General features: G+C 41.6%; 1 protein-coding gene across 3 annotated transcripts in view; it reads left to right on the top strand.

Moving 5' to 3' along the window:
- Positions 1 to 22993, top strand: part of utrn (utrophin) — a 190584-nt gene that overhangs the window by 40135 nt on the left and 127456 nt on the right. For all 3 annotated transcript variants that reach the window (XM_087851852.1, XM_087851850.1, XM_087851851.1), the window contains 32 exons: positions 1316 to 1453; positions 1546 to 1659; positions 1831 to 1986; positions 2672 to 2842; positions 2944 to 3135; positions 3860 to 3994; positions 5652 to 5801; positions 6273 to 6434; positions 6662 to 6793; positions 7096 to 7269; positions 7358 to 7513; positions 7635 to 7805; positions 8526 to 8705; positions 9237 to 9365; positions 11462 to 11632; positions 11718 to 11762; positions 12026 to 12190; positions 12869 to 13006; positions 13146 to 13241; positions 14006 to 14176; positions 14747 to 14919; positions 17188 to 17338; positions 18274 to 18449; positions 18765 to 18900; positions 19350 to 19499; positions 19832 to 19984; positions 20092 to 20193; positions 20434 to 20554; positions 21039 to 21256; positions 21363 to 21480; positions 21552 to 21760; positions 22705 to 22859. In XM_087851852.1, the coding sequence (XP_087707978.1) occupies positions 1316 to 1453; positions 1546 to 1659; positions 1831 to 1986; positions 2672 to 2842; positions 2944 to 3135; positions 3860 to 3994; positions 5652 to 5801; positions 6273 to 6434; positions 6662 to 6793; positions 7096 to 7269; positions 7358 to 7513; positions 7635 to 7805; positions 8526 to 8705; positions 9237 to 9365; positions 11462 to 11632; positions 11718 to 11762; positions 12026 to 12190; positions 12869 to 13006; positions 13146 to 13241; positions 14006 to 14176; positions 14747 to 14919; positions 17188 to 17338; positions 18274 to 18449; positions 18765 to 18900; positions 19350 to 19499; positions 19832 to 19984; positions 20092 to 20193; positions 20434 to 20554; positions 21039 to 21256; positions 21363 to 21480; positions 21552 to 21760; positions 22705 to 22859 (4808 nt within the window). The remainder of the gene's footprint in view (positions 1 to 1315; positions 1454 to 1545; positions 1660 to 1830; positions 1987 to 2671; positions 2843 to 2943; positions 3136 to 3859; positions 3995 to 5651; positions 5802 to 6272; positions 6435 to 6661; positions 6794 to 7095; positions 7270 to 7357; positions 7514 to 7634; positions 7806 to 8525; positions 8706 to 9236; positions 9366 to 11461; positions 11633 to 11717; positions 11763 to 12025; positions 12191 to 12868; positions 13007 to 13145; positions 13242 to 14005; positions 14177 to 14746; positions 14920 to 17187; positions 17339 to 18273; positions 18450 to 18764; positions 18901 to 19349; positions 19500 to 19831; positions 19985 to 20091; positions 20194 to 20433; positions 20555 to 21038; positions 21257 to 21362; positions 21481 to 21551; positions 21761 to 22704; positions 22860 to 22993) is intronic.

The raw sequence follows: 22993 nt of genomic DNA, 5'->3' as shown, positions 1-22993 counted from the left end.
GCCCGTGCATGCAGCGCGGAGCTCCTAACAGCTCAGTGTGGAGCCGCTGAACCTGTCAGTCAGTTTGTTGACCGCAACATGCAATACCATAGCAGCATGTGCGAGTTCAGGTTCCCTTTAGTCAAATGAGGCAAGGTGATAATCACCATATTGGCTCTGGTTTCTCTCTGTGTTAATGTATTACAGCACACAGTTTTTTGTATTATAGAAATTTTATGTTGATGATATAAAATTAACAGCAGCACTTTTCAGTGTTTCACTAGTTTACTGCTGGTTTTAATCTGTTTTCCTCCTATCAAACCCCAGCTGATGGCTGCCACTCCCTGAACCTGGCTCTACTGGATGTTTCTTTCTGTTAAAAGGCAGTTTTTCCTTCCCATGGTCGCTAAGCGCTAGCTGATAAGGGGTCATTTGATTGATGGGTTTTTTTCAGTGTTATTACATGGTCTTTAACTTGCAGCACCTTGAGGCTTAAAATTCAATTGAATTGCTAGGAGTGTTTTTGAATAATGAGTAATTAAATTAATTTATACACTATTTAACTAAAGAGTTGAACATTTAATGAGGAACAAACCACATGCTTGTTAGGCCTTCAGTACACATGCAGATTGCAATCATACCTATATTTGTTTTCAAGAAGCTACATTCACAGAAAAGCATTTAGACTTTTTTTTTTGCAGGGTGTATAATATATGATCAATATCTAATGACTTTATAACTTACCGCAATATGATGTACGGTATAGACAATATCAATGTTAGTTATTTGCAGACATACTGCATTATAAGAGCCAGGTAATTTAAATTAAAGAAAAGACACCAGAAACACGCTTCAACCATTTTATGAGAATCGATGCTGCCACTTCCCTGTTGGCAATATGCGTTTGGAGCCTCAAACACAACAACCAGATGATCCCTGCAGAGTCGGGCAGAGTGTAAACAAGTAATCCATGACCTAATAAAACAAGGTTACTTTTAAAGTGCATTGTTATGCCTGCAATTGTATCTGAGTAAAGATACAGATAATATTTTTTAGGGAAATTTTTCCGTTGTGTGACCCTAAAAGAAGAACAAATGTTTGCTGATATACTGGATTTTTAAATCGCCAAGTATCATATTGGTCTTTAAATTCCTGTCAGACTCAACTTTTTGTTTTTTGTTAAACTCTGGAATAAAAAGTTGTTGTTTTTTTTTCTTTTTAAATGTTTCTTTTACGCATGCAACAATGTTTAAGAGATGTTTTTTCCAAGAATTCCAAGATTGATTGATTGTTTCTCAGAAATGTCATTTCAATTCTGTACTTGTGTTCATGTCAGGTCCTGTGTCTGGATATTGAGCAAACACAGCAAGCCTCTGACCCTGCAGAACTACAAAAATGGAGTCAGCTGTCCTCCCGGGCCCGTGAGGAGCTTGGCACTTTGCAGTGCATTCTGGGTAGCATGAAGGACAATCAGGTAGAGCAGCTGTCAGGGAGAATAAAGAGTCTGTTTCTGCTTAAATTATGGCTGTAGTTTACACTGTGGTTTTGCTCTTGTGCTGCATTCAGGTTCGTTTGGAGCAAGTGGAACGTTGGCTAGATGCAGTTCAGGAGCTGTTGTCTCGGGATGCCACAGGGATGGGTGACACAGAGAGTCTAAGGGAAGAACTGAATCAGTGCAAGGTGTGAGAAAAATGCAACAAAACACAAACACTGGTGGTAATGACACACAAACTGCTCAGAAATCAACTTGAATAATATGCTGAAGTAGGGTTTTTTGTGGGGGGCTTGGCTTGAATGAACTTTTTTTTTTTTTAAAAAAAAAAAGATTTCCTTTCATGTTCCTATAAACAGGAGCATGTGAATGAGATGGAGCAGGTGGAAGGTTCACTGAAGCAGATGGGAGAGAATGTGAATTCGGTACAGGCAGCTGCAGTACCAGGGCTGGCCAGGTGGGGGCAGGACAAATTGGATGAGTGCCAGGCTCGGTGGACTTCTCTCAGCAAACAGGTGAGTTTGTTTTATTGCTTATAATTTATTTAGTGGCTGATTTATGTCATGGAAAAATAAACTGAACGCTGAAACCAAACCAGCAGATCAGCACAGTACGAACAGTCTTCATAGCAGCACAGAACAGAAGAATAACAGCTCCTTTATGCTCTTTGTGTGGATACAAACTCTGCTCAGCTGTAGGGAGCTTGTTTTCTCAGTCGTGTAGGCACCTGTCTGATAACAGAGACATGGAAAGTGCATCATTACCTTGAACACAGCTAACTGTTAGTTTTGGGCCTTTTGTTTGCAGTCTTCACACAAACTATTCGTATAATAAAGTTACAATCACATATCAGTAGTACACAGAGGCTAAATAAGTTAAAACACTAATTTTACATTATAAATTACAATAACAAATTATGCATGCACAACTAACCTTAATGTTTTAATGTTAAGGTTTCATAACATGTGGTCTCACCTGTGTCCTGTACCTTTTGTTTTGTACATCACAAGTACTTTACAGGAAGATGAAGTCCACTTCATTTCACTAATATGCTGTACTGTATATATCATTGCATAATCATGAATGTAAACCATTAAAAGATCAATTAAAATGTGATTTTTAAGCAATATTAGAATTTCTAAAATTCTAAAAATGTGATGCCAGCTCGTTACAAACCTGATAAAATGCATTTCCTTCCAGTTGCTGAGCCATCAGGAGCGCGTGGCAGAGAGTCAGGAGAAGCATGTGAATTTGAGGAAAGACCTGGCAGAGATGCAGGAGTGGATGGCCCAAGTTGACGAGGAGTTTCTCATGAGGGATTTTGAATACAAAAGTCCAGAGGAGTTGGAGGCATCACTGGAAGAGATGAAGGTTGGACTGGAAGGGCGGTCAAAGAAAGCGGTGTTGAGTAATTCTTTGTGTTTGAATCTAACTCTTGCTCTCTCTCATCTTGGGTGCCTCGGCTCTCGCAGCGGGCTAAAGAGGATGTGGTACAGAAAGAGGTGAAAGTGAAGATCCTGAAAGACAGCATCAACTTGCTGGTGTCCCGAACATCACCCACAGGTGGAGGCAGCAGGCAAGAACTGACCTCAGAGCTAGAGGGGGTACTGGCCAACTACCACAAGCTCTGTGACCGCCTCAAGAGCAAGTGTCACACCCTGGAGGTAATGTAATCAATTTATTAATGTATTTTCTGTTGTTGGTGAATAAAAATGCAATAAATGAGCTCTACTCACATAATATACAATAATATATTGATTAATCTCATTATTATGAGCTTTTATTGCTGGAAACCTGCACTTAACTAAGTAAATTATAAAAAGTGTCATTTTCCCCTATTGTGTTGCATTTAAATTACCTTGAAGCTTAAGTAAAAGCTCCTGTGACACATTAACATGAAGTTAATTCATTGTTTTCTGCTTGAGTGGCACGATTTTGTCCATCAGCTCAGAAGTCCCGTAGTTCAGTAGAGGAATGACATGTCGGGTTATGCAATGTGTCATTTCTTGGGCCCTCGTTTGTTAATTTTCGTGCAAAGACCAAGAGAAGCTTGAAGGGAAAATGGTGATTCTTGTTTTCAGAGCTAATCTGTAAGTGTAAAGTCCTACTTAAGGGCTCCTTTTTTGATTAAACACTGCAGACTAAAGGTCAGGCACGTCAGAAAGCTGTGTTTATGCTTGTGTATGCTTTTTGCCTGCAGCCTGTTTGTCACAACCTCCTCTTTGTCCGTAGAATTTGGCTGTTTAGTCTTGCTATAAAGAAGAAAATAAACATTAAAATGTTTTATTTTGTTCTTTAAGCGCCTGAAAAGGGGCATGCTCATGAGTGTGGTCACCTCATAGTAACATCAAGAATTTCCCTTTTAATAGTTTTTGTGTTGCTCTGTAGGAGGTTTGGTCCTGTTGGATGGAGCTGCTTCAATACCTGGACATGGAGCAGAGCTGGCTCAGCACTCTGGAGGAGAAGCTCCAAGCTACTGAAAACCTGCCAGAGAGCACCGAGGCCGTTAATGAAGCCTTGGAGGTAAAAACGCACACCTGTAATCAAATTCAATGTAATTCAGTGCCACATTCCAATTTCTGTCTCATTTTTCTCTTAAACCATCTTTTAAACCGGCAAGCCTGTCCTAATATCCTCATCATCTAAGGGGCGGTTGACATAAAAGGAAAACAATGCACCATTCCTCATCTCAAAGTGGGAAATCTTAATATTATACATCCAACTACATAATTTTAGGAAACATGTTGATGTCAAAAGCAAATGTGGAAACAGTTTTAAAGTACACACAAGCCTTTTCGACAGCTGAAGGCATGTGTCAGGAGCAAGCGTGTAAGAAATCTGATATAATTAGTTACATCTTTAATATATAAACAGAGAAGACATGAATCTGTGAATGGATTTTAGATTTTATCTTTTTATCTGAGATACAACAACATAACCTCACAAATAAACAGAGTTGGGGTCAGAAGTTACTCTTTACTCTTCCAAATGTGCCAAATCTTGTCATTGTGGTCAATGACTGTATGCATATATTTGAGGCTGTGTAGAAAATCCAAACTATATTCAAACTTGTGCTTTGGATACTTGTTTTTAACATCATTAAAGATGTAAGCTGTACAATCATTCCACCCCGGAAAAAGAACAGTTCAAATAAATCATTTAAAAGCCTCAAATTAGCATGATATTCATGCCTGTGATGACTGTATATAAAGTTCTGATCACTTCTGGTTCTGTATGCATAAAGTGGCAACATTTAACAAACTAATGCTTCCATTACACGTTGAACTGGATGTTAATAACCTCATTTGTCTTTGATTTGTCTTCCAAATTTCTTCTGCTTTGCCTTGATCTGCTGCTATATCTGTAGACCGCCTGCGGCATGACTGTCAGAGTCACTTTAATCACAGTGCTGCTTCTGTAACATCGCATAGTGATGAAGGAAGTTGAAGACCCTTGAAGACAATGTTTCCCCGCTCTAGCCTATGTCCTTATAATATATTTTTTTGACTTTTCTTTTCTCCTCCAACAAGTCCTTCTCTTTCTCTCTTCCTCTACACTCTTTTAAATCCTGTTTCATCACCCGGCACTCGTTCCCGGCCTCTCAGTTTCCTAATCAGACCCACCCCTCTGGTGGGGGGCTGTCTTTTTCTGTGTCTGTTACCTCCAGGGAAGGAAAAGCAAATTTAATGACCCCACATAAGCAGTGACTGTTGGGTCCAAACCGGTGCCGTCACTATTCAAGCTCGCTCTCTCACTCGTCTCTCATTTCTCATTCAGTTATCATCTTTGTTTTGGTTTGCTGCTGTCTGACACACCCAGCCCAGCGAAATTCTGCATCTGGACTGCATCTGTTTGCTCAGCTTTTTTTTTGTTTTGTGTTGTTTCTCTCTCTTTCATCCACACATACGCTTATGTACCGGAATTCATTTTTCACCCTGATGTTTTGCGCTTTTTGATCGTTTGGTTACAAGGTTAGCTCTGCTCTTCTTTTTCTTTTTAATTCATTCATCCTTTGCAAGTTTCTGTTGCACATTTTTGGAACTGTAAAGCTTCATCATTGTTTCAGCATCCTCAAAGGAATTGCTTTCCTCCCCTTTTTGCTTGATTCTTATTTATTAATTTTTTCCTGATTCTTTGCGGATGTATTTATGCTTCTCTCCATCTCTTTTGTCACCACCAGTCTTTGGAGGGCGTGGTCCGCCACCCTGGGGACAACCGGACACAAATCAGAGAGCTGGGTCAGACGCTGATAGACGGGGGCATACTTGATGAGCTCATTAGTGAAAAACTAGAGGCCTTTAATTCCCGCTACGAGCAACTGAACCACCAGGTCAGGACCTTGTCTCTGTCTGTGTGTGTGTGCATGTTCTACATTTGTTCCTGCATAAACAGGAATGTTGCAAATTACATCTCAGTTCCTTTTTCAATGGATAATCTGTGCTTATTCTTTTCGGGGAATTTATATCTGATGCTGTCTATTGCAAACTAGAACATGTCCATATCTGTACAGAGTTCATGCATTGACATTTCATACGATATTTATGGAGTGCTCCTTTACTGTATCAGCTATGCTACATGTAGAAATATGCCTCAATGTATTGTCAAATGTAATTGAGTGCAGCTAAAAGTAGAAATAATTAAGATGCTTACAGCGAGTGTAACCCTGTGTATATTAGCTATTATTTTCAGTCTCTTTCTTAGCCATTTGCACATGCATGATAAGAATAAATATGTCTGTCTACACTAAAATCTGTGATTATAACAGATTCAAATGTGTCTCGGTGTCTGTGTCCTCATCCAGGCAGTGAACCGGCAGATCAGCCTCGAGCAGCAGCTGCAGACCCTGAAAGAAAACGAACAGGCGCTCCAAGCGCTGCAGGAGTCTCTGAGCCAGCTGGACCACACGCTCACCTCCTACCTCACTGATCGCATAGACGCCTTCCAGCTTCCACAGGAAGCACAGGTACAGCGCACGTGAACATAAAACACTTCTGTGTTGGTAAGACTCACCTAATGAGATCTGACACTCAGAGAAGCCTCGGCGCGTAAAGGCCCTTCATCTAACATTAATAAACTGCATATGCAATGAAATATGCTTGAACTTCAAATTGTCTTCTTAAACATAAAACCACCATAATAATGCATACTTGAATGTTCCGTGTGTATAAAAATAAAACCTTTTTCCGTTAGACTATTGGAGCAGAGATCGCAGCTCACGAGGTGACAGTGGAAGAGATGAGGAGAAGAAATGTGGCCAACTTGCCTCCTAACACCGCTGATGCCAAAGCTGGCCGTGGTGGGACAATGCTGGATCACCTACAGGTAACACTGACCCCTGCTGGACAATGTCAGGAGTTGTCATGCCACCACCACTTATCATATAGCTTTAATACCTTTACCTTTTTGATACATTTTCTTTACTAAGTGTTGGGCTAATATTACCAATAAGACATAGTAGATTTCTTCTCTTCCTTTTTTTACTTGTATAAAGGTTTCTGTAATCCTGAAGATGCATTTAAATTTTATTAAAAGTTTCATACTTTCTTTAACATTTTGCTGGGTAAACATTGGCTATTTTTTTGGCGATCTTTGACTTTGTTTGCCTTCTGAATTGCGCTCTGCAGAGGAAACTGAGGGAGATCTCCACAAAATATCAGCTTTTCCAGAAGCCTGCTAACTTTGAGCAGCGCATGCTGGACTGTAAGAGGGTCCTGGATGGTGCTAAAGCTGAGCTTCACATCCTGGATGTTAAAGATGTGGAACCGGAAAAAATTCAGTCTCATCTTGCTGGTTGTCTGGTAAGAAACAGACCTTTTCTTCTCTTTTCTTTTTTTTCTCTCCAGTCAATCCACACAGCTACTTATTTCATGTCTTTTTATTGGATAGAAATTGTACAAGTTGCTTAGTGAGGTGAAGCTGGAGGTGGAGACGGTGATAAAAACAGGCCGCCAGATTGTGCAGAAACAGCAGACGGAGAACCCCAAGGCCATGGACGAGCAGCTTACTGCTCTTAAATTGCTCTACAATGAACTCGGGGCGCAGGTACCTCATTCTGGACGAATTAACACTTCCACTTCCACAAAATCTAGCTTTTAACATTGAGTACTTCTGTCATAGCTCTGAGCCCTTTTTAAAGATGCCATTGTATTAATTGTCCTTACAGGTAACAGAGGGCAAACAGGACCTGGAAAAAGCTTTGTCTCTATCCCAAAAGTTCCAGAAGGAAAGTGCTGTCCTGCAGGACTGGCTGAACACAAATGAGGCCGAGCTCCAGCAGAAAAATGGCTGCGGAGACATGCCAGCTGACATCGACGCTGAGATTGCATGGGCTAATGTGAGTAGCTGTATCAGTATGTGGAAAGCTTTTTTGTTTTTGTTTTTTTAAACAGACATTTATTAAGAAAAAAGTGTGCTGTGCAAGTGTTAGTGAAAACAAAACCTTTGAAAACAATAGAGGTGAGTCTGTTTCTTGCCAGTAGATGGCACAGAGGGACAGTTTCTTGCCCCTAAACACATGAATCTGATTCTCTTTCTAATATGGTAATCAACATTATGATCCGTGTGAATTATGTGTGGCTTCGTATATAATTGATGAGCTCTTCTCCTCTTCTCTGATCCCACTTCGGTAAAAAGGACTGAAAGATTTATGATTACATACACAGAACCAGGAAAAAAAAATGACCCCGTTTATCCAAAAATACCCAGAAATGACATTAAAACTGAAATGCTATGAATTAATAATAGTTCACTAGTTTACATAAAGTCATTAAAAGTGCTTTAGTACAGTAGGGTGTAGAAAGTGTTTTTGTTGTTTTTCAGCTGTGCTTGTTTTGAAACATTTATGCAGTGAAAATGTTCTTCATATCTTGGTGAAGGCAGGTTGTTGTTTTAGTAACATCAGCATTATTTTTTCTTTTATATAGCAGTGTGTCAGTGTTTACATGTGCCTCTGTGATAATATTAAGACAGGTAGCTGAGGTGGTGCTGAATTATAGAAACATGGTGGTCATAACATGATCTTGTTGAATATTTTGAACTGGATGTGCTTAACCAGGGTCTGCTGAAGGAGTCGGAGCGTCGGAAGGCGGAGCTATCTGGCCTGACGGAGATCGGCGCTGGTTTGCAGACTCTGGTGGAGGGAAGTGACGCTCAGCTGGAGGACAAACTCTGTGGTCTTAATGAAGCCTGGGAACGTGTTCACACTTTGACTGAGGACTGGCTCAGCACTGTTCTTGTGAGTCCTAATACTGCATATAAAAAGACTAAAGGTGTCATATTTTGGTTTCTTAATGAAGTCGAGCCTTCCAGCTGCTTAAATTTCATTTCATTTCTTTTCATAATTTGCAAATGCATAAAGGCTACTCTTGAGTAGATATATTTAAGGTAAAGGCAATTATCCATGTCAGCTATTACTGCATATGCATACTTTATAATGCATATCAGTAGAACAGGATTATTTAGTTAGACATGGTGAGTTTAGAAATTCTAAGAAATGTATTTAAAAGTTGCATATTCTGCTCAGTGCAAAGTGCATTACAAAATGATATTTATTAAGGATTCACAGCTCAAATGAAACATGCTCTTTTTGTGCTCTTTTACTCTACTGACTGCAGCAAATAAATAAATGTCAAAACCAAAACAAAGACTTCAATACACCTCTTTGGTGCACTGCAGCAAGTCTATGATAAAGTACAAAATGGTAAATACGTAGAACTTTTAATTGCCTAAATATTCATTTTTGGGGGGTTGTTTTTGGGTTGTGTAGAGTCACCAGAATGAGGTGGAAATTTTGGATGAAAACTTGGCTCACATCAGCACCTGGCTCTACCAGACCCAGATCCACCTGGATGAGGCTGAACGGCTGGCTCCAGCAGAAAGAGAAAAAGTAATAAAGGTAAGGCAGCGCAGGTTATTAGTGTGACAGGTAAAGCAGGACAGGCCTGAGTGATTCTAAAACCTGAGTTTTTGAGAAAGCTCCCAGTGAATAAGATTCTGAGAAGGTGCATTAAAAATAAATGGCTGGGCCACTGATGCACATTGCAAATTAGCTCGCATAGACACATTAGTTGTGCTGCTTCTTAATGATGGTATGTTAGCTAACAACCCCAATTACCAGATTCAACTTGTAATTGACTAAAAATCACTTGGCCTACCGGTGAGAGGGACGTTTCTAGCTGGCAGTGTTTTTTTCAAGCAATGAAATTTCCGCATTCCAACACTTCAAATGCTTCAGGAGCCGTCCGCTCAGCGCAGCATCAGCACCATGGAAATACACACAAATACAATACTGTACTATGCCAACATGTGCGAACAAATATAGTTCTATAAAGTTGTTCTATATAGTGTGCAACTGTTGATATAGAGCGTTATTACATTTATTGCTATTGCAATGGTTGGTATGGCACATTGACTTGTGAGGAAATTTTAGATGGCACTCATCATCAGAAAGGTTGCCGACCCCTGGGCTACACCATTCAAAATAAAAAGTCAGGGTCAGGGTCTCTAAGGCCAAAATATCGGCAGAAGACCCCTACAAAGGTTCCATTAACAAATACAACACTGCATCAAAATACCAGATCATTTGGATCCCTCAAGATTGCCACTTTTTCTTCCAATATCACTAAACAAACCGGTGGCCACACACTTCTGAGCCGAGTGGCCAAAATTGGAGCTGCAGGAGCTGCAAATGAAGTTCCACACAAAAGTTGAATGCTGTTCAGCTTTTGCAGTCAGGTGTGGGAGAGCTGGAACTGAAAGGGAGCGACAGAGCAGCTTTCTTTCAGAAAAAGGCCAAAAGCTCAGTGAACGTAACAGGATGCCTCTCATCACTTGCCTCGCTCCTTATTCGCTTCTGTACTCTCCAACAGTTTGCTGTCTGGTGTTGCTATCTTTCTAACACACTTTCTCTGGGCCTCAGAAGTGTTTCCAAACCAACAAATGATCCAAAAACTCAGATCCAAAAACTCAGAACAATTTCAATAAGAGCACAGGAACATTTTGTCTGCAGTCAAGGATAAAAGTGTTTTCTTTGTTGTGCCTCTGTGCTCAGACACTCAGTCCAGGAGTCTCATTTCACTCTGTAGTGAGCTACAACCCCAAGTTACATATATGAGGTTGCGCACTGCATCGGTTCTCAATTAATGAAAGTGGGTGGATTGTTGCCTCCTAAAATCAGCAATTTCTTTAGTATTTGCAGTGTCTATTCATCTGTAGGTAGCGTTGTAAAATACTTTTAAGGCTCTAGAAAATGATTATCATCTCTCATCTGTCCATCTCCATTTTACGAGTGCCTGCTGGACAAAGAGATATGCACAAAATAAAGAGCAGCAAAACAGCAGCAGAGACCTCGGAACACGTTTATCTAAAGCAGATAAAGTGAATGATAGCACCATCTTTAATCTTTGTTTGTTTAGAGTCCAGCTGAAGAATCCTTTATTGTGTCTGTTGTGTCTATAAATGCTAGGATGGCGTGCGCTAACAAGCAAAGAAGGTCAGATCAGAGTTTTCAATGTTTTTTTTTAAACAAACGGATTGGTTGAGTTTGCACTTGCAGGTGAAACCTCTGTGCTTGGTTACAAATGGATAACTCCAAATCATATATATTTTTCTGCTGTTTAATAGGGTATTTCTTTTATAAGTCATCACTAAATGGACTAAAAAGAGAGAGAAGGCAGGGCTGAGAGAGATTGGATTGGGTGGCATCGAGGAATAAAATTGGAAAGAAAAAAGAGAAGGCAGTTCTTTTACGTTGGTGTCATAATTTATCATACAGCTGCATTAATTTCTTAACTCTCCCTCTCCTTTTGCCAAGAAGAGTGAAGGTCCCCACTAAATATCAGCTGAGCTTAAGGCCTCCTAACCTTGATCAGTACATGATGTCCCGAGCTCTTTAATCTGACCCAAGGCTACACTGCCGGCCGGTCTGAGGGAGGATGACTGATGGCACAAACTGATAATTCAATGACCAGCTACTCTGCGGTCTGTCCGTAGAGCATGCTGGAGGAGCTGGAGGATATCGGTTTGCGCGTGGACAACGTCAGGGATCAAGCTGTCATCCTGATGACCAGCAGGGGGCCCGCATGTCGAGATGTGGTGGAGCCCAAACTGGCTGAGCTTAACTGCAACTTTGACAAAGTCTCCCAGCACATAAAAACAGCCAAGGTATTAAAAACAGAACAAAAGAGAGATTAATTAGTGCCTTGATGCAGTCTGTTCAGCCAGTCTTTCTTTTCTTTTGGCAACACAGATGTTGACGAGTCTGGAGTCAGGCAGTGCTGAGGTGAACCAGCAGGTAAGGAATCTATCCTTGGTATTAAATGCAACGGTGAAACACACCGTATCTTACCAGGAGATATAATATCACAGGCAATAGGCTTATAATTAATTTCATGTAAGTTACAAATGCTGTGTGCTATTCTGTGTGTGTCTATGAATTGCAGCACAGCTGAACTCTCTTTAAGAAAGTGGTCAGATAATTAGATTGACATGAGCAGCTCTGACTGTGTTGCCTGAGGTTTGTTGTTTTGTTTTTTTCCCCCATTTCCTTCTAATCAGGTCATTCACAGTCAGGAGATGCAAGTTGAAAGTCGGAGTCAGAGTCACCCTGACCAGGCTGCAGTCCCAGGTGAAGTGAAGAACCTTCAGGCAGAGCTCCAGGACACACTGAAGGCTCTGCAGCAGCATCAGCATGACCCAGTAAACACTTTGGATGATGATAAGGTACAGAGAATTACCTTTCAGTTAGACTTTTTTTTAATATTATTAAATAAGGTCCATTTATTTAAAAGTAGCAGTACTGATTGTGATAGTAATGGTAATAGAAAAGTAGCTTCAACTACTGTACAGAGGAAAGAAGACTCAGTCTATTGCCTGGTCAAAGGTTTACCATGTCTATCAGTTTTCAGGAGGAATTGGAGCACACAAAGAGTACTCACCCAGGTTATTCTGAAATTTCAATGAAATGTTCTGAATATGCCAGGCTGCAGATTGTGTAATGTAAAGCTGTCACTTGATAAGATGAGGTTTGATTGGCTTAATAGTCCTGGAATTCAGTCTGACTTATCACAGTTTATGATGTTAAACAAACTGACTGATGAAAAAAAGACCAATCACAAGCAAGGTCACTGTGCCAGGGAGTTCTTGCTGTGTTTTAAACAGTATTTCCTGAGTGGTGTATACTTAGCTAAACAGGCAACAAGTTGCTCAGGCTTCTAAAGAGGTAGAGTTTATGTCAGATGGTGGTATAAATGTTTTCTTCATGTTTATTGAATAGAAGATGCTTGATTTGAGATCCATCGAGGACTGTTTGGGGGGGCGGAATAACTATTCACATAACTTTTGAATGGCAGACTCTTGAATGCTCAGTTTGCCCTTTTGCCCTGTGTCTCTCTGTGACAGATGGATGAGGAAAAAGCCAGTGTGGAGGACTTGCTGAGAAGAGGAGAAGAACTGCTGCAGCAAACTTCAGACGAGGGCCAGAGGGAGGAGCTGAGACTTCTGTTGCTCCGGCTGCAAAGTCAATACTCTGCTCACAGGGTGAGATGCATATCATGTGTCCTCTGTAGAGTTTTTCTTTTTCCTCTCCTAGAAAAACACGGGATATTCTTATATTGTGTTTTCTGCTGTGTGCTGATGCAGTACACTGAAAGTGTGTGTTTGTGTCTGCTTGTCTCAGGAGCTTAAGGTGCTGCAAATCAGGCGAGCCGAAGTCTCCGTGCAAACGTCGTCTTCTCACACCTTCAGAGAGGAGACAGCTGAGTTTACAGCTGAGGTGAGAGACGAATGCAAGCACACACATCTAAGAAAGGGGAGGAATAAATACTTTGGAGTCCTTGATGAGAAACTATAGGGAGGGCATAGCATGCTCTACTTCTTCAGGTCTTTTAATGTGTGTGCCTCATGATAATGCAGCTCATTTACGGGTCAAGTTTAACATTCTTCACTTAAAGTCAGTTGAGGTAGCAGCATCAGAACCAGTGAGACCAGCAAAGTGAATAGGAAGGATAGCTCTAAGAGAATAATTCAGCTTAAACTGCCAACCATCATGTAGAGGATGCTGCATCCCCTCTGTGAACTGATGATCATCCAGTAGAGGGCTAAAAGCAGGGAATGGGTGTGTCAGCTGGCATCACATTTACACTGCTTTTCCTCTTTGTCAGAGAGTGCTGTAGTTTTTCAGTGGATTTGTGTTCTGCATTAGAGTTTTATTCTCATCTTTTAGTGTTTTTTGCCCCTCTGGTTACATTAAGTGTAGTTGTTTCTGATTTGCTCTCATTTAGATCTGTACTATTATAATATCAGCACTCAGTGTAGCCGAAGGCCTTCTTAGCTTCCTATTTTCTTTTGTAATATCAATATTTTTTTTTAAATTTACACTGTATTTTGTCTTTTTGGTTATTATACACATTTATCCTTAAATAGTGTTATTATTCATCCACCTTTCTTTTTGTGGTTCATTTAATTTGGTTGCTGTAACAACGAATAAGTACTTCAAATACCTAGTGTGCCAGTTAATTCTTCTCATCTGTCTTGTAGGAGATGTCTGCAGTGGGGCGTAGCAGTGCTCCTTCACTGACTCCATCTGACTACCTTTTAGACATCAATAAAGTTCTTCTCGCCATGGCTGACAACGAGTTGCTGCTGAACTCCTCTGAGCTCAGCGGGGGCCTTTATGAAGACTTTTCCAGCCAGGAAGACACACTGAAAGTGAGCCATACCCAGCCATTGAAATGAGTCTTTCTACTGTAGAAATCGTGGAGAAAGTTCTGGTTATGTTTTTTTTTTTTTTTTTTTTTTTTTAAATGTGGTTTGGTTTTGTGGGGCAGTCTTGAAAAAGTTTAACCAAATTAAAGAATAGAGAGACACAAGACTCCCCCCCCCCCCCCCCCCCCCCCCAAGTAAAAATTATTTTGCAACAGTAACAGTTTAAATTAGAGGTTCATCAAGGGTTTTATTTTGAAATACGTTTTCTGGTGGTTTGGTGTGTTCCATCATGGTTGATCTGTTGAAGAAAGCTGAAAAAGCTTGAAAAATAATTCATTCAGACTTCTTAAAAAGTCACACTGGCTGTTCTGTCTATTAAAAATAAATAAATATGTAATTCACTGAGGATCTTGTAGACTGCCCATCACCACTGAACCCTTAAGCTTCATAAGACTGGGGGTGGAATTGTTGACGTTAATTGGTGTCAGATAACCAGCGACCACATTTGCAGTTCTGCAATCTGCCTGCTGCATGAACTTCCTCTTCTTTTATTATTCCGTTTTCATGTCATAGAATATCAAAGACAATCTGGACCGTCTGAGCGAGCAGGTCACAGGGATCCACGAGCGCCAGCCTGACGCCATCCGGGACGCTTCGCCTGCTGAGGTGGCGCAAATGGCAGACGCCCTGACACAGCTCAATGCCGAGTGGGACCGCCTCAACCGCATGTACAACCAGAGGAAAGGGTGCGTGCACCAGCTTCCTATAATATAACAGATAAAGGTGTATTTATATTCATTATCTAGCTTTAAGGGTTTAAATCAAACTTTTAAACGCAAAAAAGGAGAACGGTGAACAAGCTGCTATTTTTACATGTGGTGTATTTGTGTGAGTAAGAATATGCATGTCAAGATGTTTAGTAGCTGCAGGGACAATATATGCCAGCTGTCCACTAGTCAAGAGAGACAGCAGGACCAGATAAAGAGAGAGACCAGCACACATGGTAAAGAACACACACACGTACACGCTGACCTTAGTTAATGTCAAAACAATTCCTTGGGCCAATTCACGCAGTCTGACAGTCATTCACTCATTCACACTCATGCACAGTGCATGACCCTCAGTGCCATCAGCACAGTTCCTTGGGCATAAACAGTCTTCACATTTGCTGAGTGCAGTGTGTGCAAAGACACTGTAGTAAACTAGTAAGCTAATTTTGAGATTGCACACAAACTCTGCAGCACTGCATCTGTAATCACAATAACCTCTGGGCATCATTAAGTATCAAAAGAATAGAGTACATGTTGTAAAATTACTCATCCAGAACTCATTTCCTCAGCTTGTCCCTCTGATCAGATTTGTTCTTTTCAGAGCGATGCTCTGAAAGGAAATAGCCGTTGAGCAGACCACCATTGTGAGAGGTTTTCTTTTTTTTTTTTTTTAAGTAATCATCCTCTCGCTCTTTATTTCTTTCTATTCAGTGGTTGTGCTGTGATCTTCACGGTGTTGTCAGAGGTTCCTGATTGTTGCAGCGTTTTTAATAGAGATCAACTGTTCAGTTTTCCCTTATCATTTCCCGATGGTAGAACATGATGAATTCATTAATTTTTCCGTAACTGTAGCATATTAACAAGCGGATATGATTCCAACCAACACAACGGATAAAATATGCAGACTGTTTTCTCACTACTACATTCTTACTCACTACAGATACAGTAGATTAGGTATGCTTTTTGAACAGTGGATGCGTAATTGAAAATGAGAGATAAAGTCAAAGGAATGGGAATTGGATTGTATTAATGCAGCTGAAAACACTTCACTCAGTTTGGCTACTGTTCTCAATAAAAGTGGCAGCGGAAATGACAGTTTGAGTCACAATCGAGAGGATTTACAGGCATAGAGATAACATCGATGTTAGTGATATACACAATATGACATCTCAGCCCCTCTAAGGTATGGAGGCCTATCTCCCCCCACCACTTCCCCTGCCAGTGGCAGACGCCCTCAGACATTGGTGCGTTGGTGGTTCTTTGTGTCCGGGGGTGGGTGCCCAGGTACACACCGGCTCACTCCTTGGTGGCTGCTTATCGGGGCCTGGAGCCTGGGGCTCGCTCGGGCCACTTCGGGGGTGGGGTGCCCTCGGCCTCTCGGCCTGGAGCTCGGTCATGGTGGACGGGGCAGTGGCTCCCCACACCCTCTAGCAGATCATTACATGAAGGAACCTTTTAAAAACAAGCGCGTTCATGCTCACAGGTGTACACACGGGTGCTCACACAGACAAACTACACCCTTTTTGGCTCCTACCTCAAAGCACACTGTGCGCTGTCGATATTACGTGCTGCACAATAATGTTTAATATTTAGTATTTACTGTTATGTACCCATATATCATCGTGATGTTGTTTATTGTATTGCTCTCGTTTTCTTCTGCTTGTTTTCTTTTTTCTTTCTCAACAGGTGATCGATATATGGGTTTTTTTTTTGTCTGCTTATTTAGTTGGGGTTTTTTTTTTTTGCCCTTTATCCCCGTCCCTCTTCTCTGCTGTTTTTTCCCCCCTCTTCCTTTCTCCCTTTTCTTTTCCTCATTCAAGTCTGTCCCGTATCTAGCAAGTTAAAATAAAAAAATGAATAAAATAAACAATAAAAGGTGAATCAAATAGACCATTACGGCAAGGCTGGGATGGTCAATTTGGTAAAATAAATCCGTTGGGCATCTTTTCTCGCCTTTAGACAACAATTTTGATGGCAAAAGAACCAAACGGGACAGGCAAAAAGGAAAAAAAAGTGATATCCACAATATGACTGTTTTATTGGTGATGTATTATATTTATATAATTTATAGCCCAGTGCTTCATAGAGCCTTTGCTGTGCACCACACTTTTGAGTTCAGCTGTGTTGAAAGGGTCTTTAGCGACGGCAGAAAGTTGGACAGATTGTCAGTGTGTCCTTCCTCTTTTTACAGATTATCTCCAGATTTCAGCTTTGATGCATGTGCGTTTCCTTTTTGTGCCGCAGGAGTTTCGACCGTGCTGTAGAGGAGTGGGGGCAGTTTCACTGTGACTTGAAAGACATCAGTCAGTGGCTGACTGACACAGAAAACCTGCTGTCTGAGAGCGTTAGCCCTGATGGACAGCTGGACCTGGAATCTGCACGACAATACCAAGAGGTCAGTGGAGGGTGGTGAATCGTTGGACTGTGTTAAGTTTTTTGTTTTGTTTTTTCTCTCCTAATCTGTTTTGGTTTCTTTACCCCAGACACAGAATAAATATGTATTTTTTGTGACAAAAGGCCTGTCAGGTCTCTTTCTTTTATTGTTATAGAGACTAATTCGATTAATTTGGCAATATCACATCATCAACGTGTGTTTACAAGTTTAAATCAAGATTATTAACTCCCAAGGATGCTGTAGTAATATGTTCACGCTATAGGCAGCTTGATGGTTCGACGTGTTGGACAGAAGATAATTGCATTTGGCTCCCCCAGGGGAAAATGGGTGCTATACTGTATCTAATAAATACACCACACATCTGACTGTTCATTATGCAGAGTGGAAATGGAGAGAAGTGAACTGAAGAGTAAGATTAGAAGGGGACTTAAATTTCTCTTTGTTTGATCGCTAAAGCGGTAATTTCATTTCCAAGGGGAATTAAATTCTCTGAAGCTGTTGCATTATCGCTGACGGCGCCGGTGCCATTAACACCTTTATCGGCGCGATTTGCAAAAGCTCGAGCCGCAGTCCAGTGCGTCTGTCTTTTTTACGTTTTCACAGACACTGAGAATGAGACGAGGGATCAAGTGGATGGGAATTGAGAGATCAATTAGCTGAGTCACCCTTTAGCGGACTTTACAATCACTCACTCTACTTTACGAGTCTGTCTTGGCAGGTTAAATCTCTCTCGGTGGAAACAGAGATTTGGCAGCTTAAGTCGTGACTCGCTACAAATCATGCCTATGTGTCAATAAGAGATTTGCTTGGAGAAATGGACCTGAGCTTGGGATTTGAGCACTAGTAGATCAGATTATGCTGTGTGACTGAAGCCTTTTTCCCCCCCCCTTTCTTTTTCTCCTTTTGTCTCTTCCTTTGTTCTGCATGCATTTTAGGAGTTGGAAGAAGGCATTGCTAGTCATAAGCCCGTCCTGGTTGGACTCAGCCACACTGGAGAGCAGATAATTGGCAAGCTCTCCTCTCCTGATGGGCCCCTGCTTGAAGAGAAGCTGGAAACTCTGGGTCGACGTTGGAGAGCGGTAAACCGCCAAGTCCTAGACAGACAGCGGAGGTAAAAATGACCTTGTACAAACGAGGGGGAAAGATTGAGGATTTAGAGTTTGACATTCTTGTGTGTTGACATATAACATCTTAGTTCTAGAATACAATGTAGCATAGAGGTTGGTGCTCATTCTCCGTTACCATCAGTCTGTTTCTTTATCAGTGTTTGTCAGGTTAACGTTATCAATGCGGTCAGTCAGCCTGTAACAGCAATTTAAATGTAAATTTTTAGGATCAGGCCTGCAACCTGGAGGAAATGGAGATCCTAATCTAAGGTGTGTGTGTGTGTGTGTGTGTGTGTGTGTGTGTGTGTGTGTGTGTGCAGGTTGGCTGGAGGGGATCCGGCCCTGTCAGAGCTGGTGAGGAGGCGCGAGGAGCTCGCTGTGTGGCTCGAGCAGGCAGAAAATGCTGTTGGCTCCCTGCCTGTCACTGCCACTGACAGAAATCTCAAAGAACTGAAGGTAAAGCAAAACTCAAAACATGCTCGAGTTAGCGTGATTCATGGGAGCTCAGAGATTTCTATTCCTGCTCAGGAGCTGCTGGGGAAGTGCTATTTTTATGGTCAGCTCTGACTGTGTTGTGTTGTCCTTTGTTCTTCTTTCCCCTCTATGCTATACTGTGAGCACAAGTTGCTCAGAGTGTCTAAGTTAGTCACAAGCAGAACCAGTCTCACCCAGCAAACGTAAACAGAAAGAGCACTGACACTTCCTGTTTTTAATATTCCTGTTTACATCCTCCAAGCCCTCAAACTCAGACTTGTACCTTATGGAAATACACTGCAGAGTAGAATCATTCACACTACATATCTCTGTGCAACAGGAGTTTGCTTCTTTGTTTCCCAGTCATTTGACTTTATCTCTCATTTTCAATCACACGGTGAAATTAAGCCTCGGTGCATCTTTCCTTGCAGGCCTTTGCTGAGGAAATGGATTTACAGAATGAGCGTCTTGGCTGGCTTAACAAGCACGCTCCTCAGATCCTGTCCAGTCCCAGTGTTAGCCCGCAGAACAGAGAACAGCATGTTGCCAAACTCAGAGGCATAAACCTCAACTGGAGCAAGGTATGAAACAAACCAAGCGGGCGGCATGCACACCCAAGTTTGTGAATGCAGAACCTCAAATGAGGTGATGTAGGATTTTGAAATTAATACCATATGTCCATCTACTAAAAATCTTGAGCGGGTTTGAATCTCTGTGACCTCGACCTCATAGTGAACTTTTCTGAAAATCACCTAGAATTTTCAATTTTATACCATAGGTGCATCTACCAGGAGGCTGAGGGCTAGCAGTAGCAGCTCCCAGTAATTTAAATAGCTGGCTTCAAAGTGGTTGGTGTGAAACGTTGAGTTCCCTTTCATCTGCTGATTCATCCCTGATTCTACCACTCCTGCAGGTGACCAATGAGCTGTTGGACAAAGTGGGTGAAGTGGAGACCAACCTGCAAAGTCACGCCCAGTTTCAAGACAGGATGCACAGACTGACTGACTGGGCTGTCATCACGCACCAGACGGTCACGACCCGCGGCCTGAATCCTGGCCAGGCACTGGTAGGTGGACTAAACTGAACGCAGAAAACTAATACACTGGTGCTCACTGAAAATCCATCAATTCTATGCAGGCCTGTTCTCTTATATGATTTTTAAATACGCTGTAGGATCTGGAGGCTTCCATGAAGGACAGAAAGAAGGAGCTGGAGGACCTGTTAGCTCATTCAATAGAGCTGCAGAGACGACAGCAGCTGTTGCCTCAAGAAAAGGTTTCCATAGTAATATAATTTAATAACAAAGTACTAGTGATTGTGGCATATAATTACACATTATTGCACTGTTGAAGTGCTGCTGCCTCACTTTGGGCCAAAAAGATACAATTTCCTGTAATTTCTTAGTTTAATTAGCTCTTTATCTGGTTACACACCATTTCTAATGCTATTATTTTGTACTAAGTCTATATATATATATGTTTGTGTGTGTCTCCTTATGCGCTATCATGTGTATAGGCTAAGGTTGAGCAGCTGGCAGCTGACTGGAAAGCCTTGGATGGCCGGCTGAGGGAATCTCTTGAGCCACCTCTGTCTCCATGGACACATCACCAACACGTAGTCCAACACCAGCAGCTGGGTAAAAAAAAAAATCCAAGAAATGCAATTATTTCTCTCTTTATGTATCGCTGCCTCTGTTTTTATGGTGCATCAAGGGCATAAGGAAGAAGGCATCCAAAACTTGCCCCAGTGAAGTATTTAAAAATGAGATGCTTGTGGATCATTAACAGGGCATGACAAAAATAAGTAATAAGTTCTTAAATTTGCAATTCCCTTTTGTCCTGCCTTAATCTGGAGCATGAAATGCTTGATTAAAAATAACAAGTAAGAGGTGGGCGGCAAAGGTTGTAGCAAACTAAAACAGTCCCTGATGGCTCGTTCGTCATGATTTGGTGTGGTGCTACTATCCTCTGAGAGCCTTTTGACAACACCACCTCCCTCCTTCTAACATCTTTAACGTTTGTTGTATCATTTCCTTTTAAAGGAGCTCTATATGTCAAACCTTGCTTGGATCAAGATTTCTTCCTTTTTTTCCTTTTCCTCCCCCCCCACCCCTGCTCCAGTGTCTGCTGTCCCTTCAGCCGTGCAGATGGCCAGCTTGGTGAGCGAGGACCCACACCACCAAACCCCGCACACACCGGACACCGTGGCGCCCACTGATCTTAACGAGACTGCCACTGAGCTTGCAGACTGGCTAGTCCTCATCACCCAGATGCTCAAGTCTAATATTGTCACCGTGGGGGACACGCAGGAGATCAGGACCACTATGGGACGTCTTCAGGTGAGAAATTGGTTGTTTTGTTTTTTTTTTTTATGTGTGTGATTCATTTTTTTTTTTTAAACTGAATTTTCACTAAACTTTCCTTGTATGTTTCTTCATTTGACAGGTGACAAAGAATGACCTGGAGCAGCGTCACCCTCAGCTAGAGGACATTTTCACACTGGCGCAGAACATCAAAAACAAAACCTCCAACCTTGATGTTCGCACATCCATTACTGAGAAATGTAAGAAAAAATATGTATGTTGTGCTTTAGCCTTTGTTTGTCCATATAACCACATCCGTCTCTGGCTTTAGTGGAGAAGGTGCGCAGCCAGTGGGACAGCACTCAGCATGGTGTCGAGGCACGGCTCCAGCAGCTGGATAATATGATTGGTCACAGCAACCAGTGGGAGGAGCAGAGGAAGGAGGTGATGGGCCTTATTGGGCACCACGAAGGACGTTTCCATAACCTTCTTCAACGTCAGTCCAGAGATCCCCTGACTGAACAGCTTAAAGACAATAAGGTTAGCGGGAAAAAAACCCACTGCTAAACTTTCTCTCTGTGACCTCAGTACGCCTCGTCTGTCCTCTTGAGGTCATTTACTGTGATTCTGTAGCAAGCTTGTCTACTCATATTCCTCACGGAGAGAAAAAATAATGGATCAAAGCGAACTTTATAACATATTAGAGGTCCTTTATACAGTCGTGTAAGTTTATACAAGGCGAGAATGAATAAATCACCTCTCTGAAGTATCACTTTGAACTTTAATAACGTTCGTACACCCACATCATCCATCATTTTAATTTGAGATGATGTCTTGGCCAATGATTTCTGGCACCAAATCCTGCCTCTTCTGACAGATTACAGGGACCGAACACTAGAGGGCAACTGAGTTTAACAGAATCCAGGATGCTGTATACACAGCTGTTTGCTCCTGGTGTGTGGTCTTGTAATAATGAGTAATTATGTATTTAAAATAGTGAAGTACACTTTTTTTTGTTAAAAGAAAAGGAGCCCAGCAGTCTTCTATGGATGACTTACTTCCAAATGCTGAATTTGGAGTCTTAATCACCAGGGTCTAATGTAACGTGCTTGATTAAGCAGAGGTTAAACAAACAATGTCAAAGAGCTGAGCAGCAGAATAACAAATTTGTGTGTGTGTGTGTGTGTGTGTGTGTGTGTGTGTGTGTGTGTGTGTGTGTGTGTGTGTGTTGTTGTTTTTTTGTTGTTAGTTTAATATTTCTTTTTTCAGCTTAGAGAATGAGTCATTAATATCCTCACACGGCAGTTTTTCATATACCAGGCCACAACAGTATACAGAAAACGGCACAGGAAGATGAATAACTCCAATAATGATAAACAAAGCCCTTCACAGTGACTAACAGTATTCACGCTGACTCACATCTGTCACATCCTCAGACTCGCAGTCCAGTGTCACGAATATCAAAGCGCTGCATTGTTTTACAGGAGTTTCTCCAAGCTCTGGGCCGAGGCCAAGCTACAGTCGCAGCCTTCAACGAGTTGTCCAATCACCTTTTACGAGAGTATTCTACCGATGACACCAGGAGGATCAAAGAGGTCGCAGATAAACACAATGCTGCCTGGAACAGCCTCAACAATAGGTGCATACAAATTTGCCCGCTCACCCTCTCACTGTGCTTCAAGGCAAATACCCTTTAACAGTATTAAATGTTTCTGAAGTTATTGCTATATCTCATATATAGCTATGCGTTTGTCTCAATCATATTAATGGACA

Source organism: Neolamprologus brichardi, chromosome 15 (genome assembly GCF_056152115.1).
Source record: "Neolamprologus brichardi isolate AB-2024 chromosome 15, ASM5615211v1, whole genome shotgun sequence".
Lineage (NCBI taxonomy): Eukaryota > Metazoa > Chordata > Actinopteri > Cichliformes > Cichlidae > Neolamprologus > Neolamprologus brichardi.
This window is presented reverse-complemented; position numbering and strand designations above follow the sequence as displayed.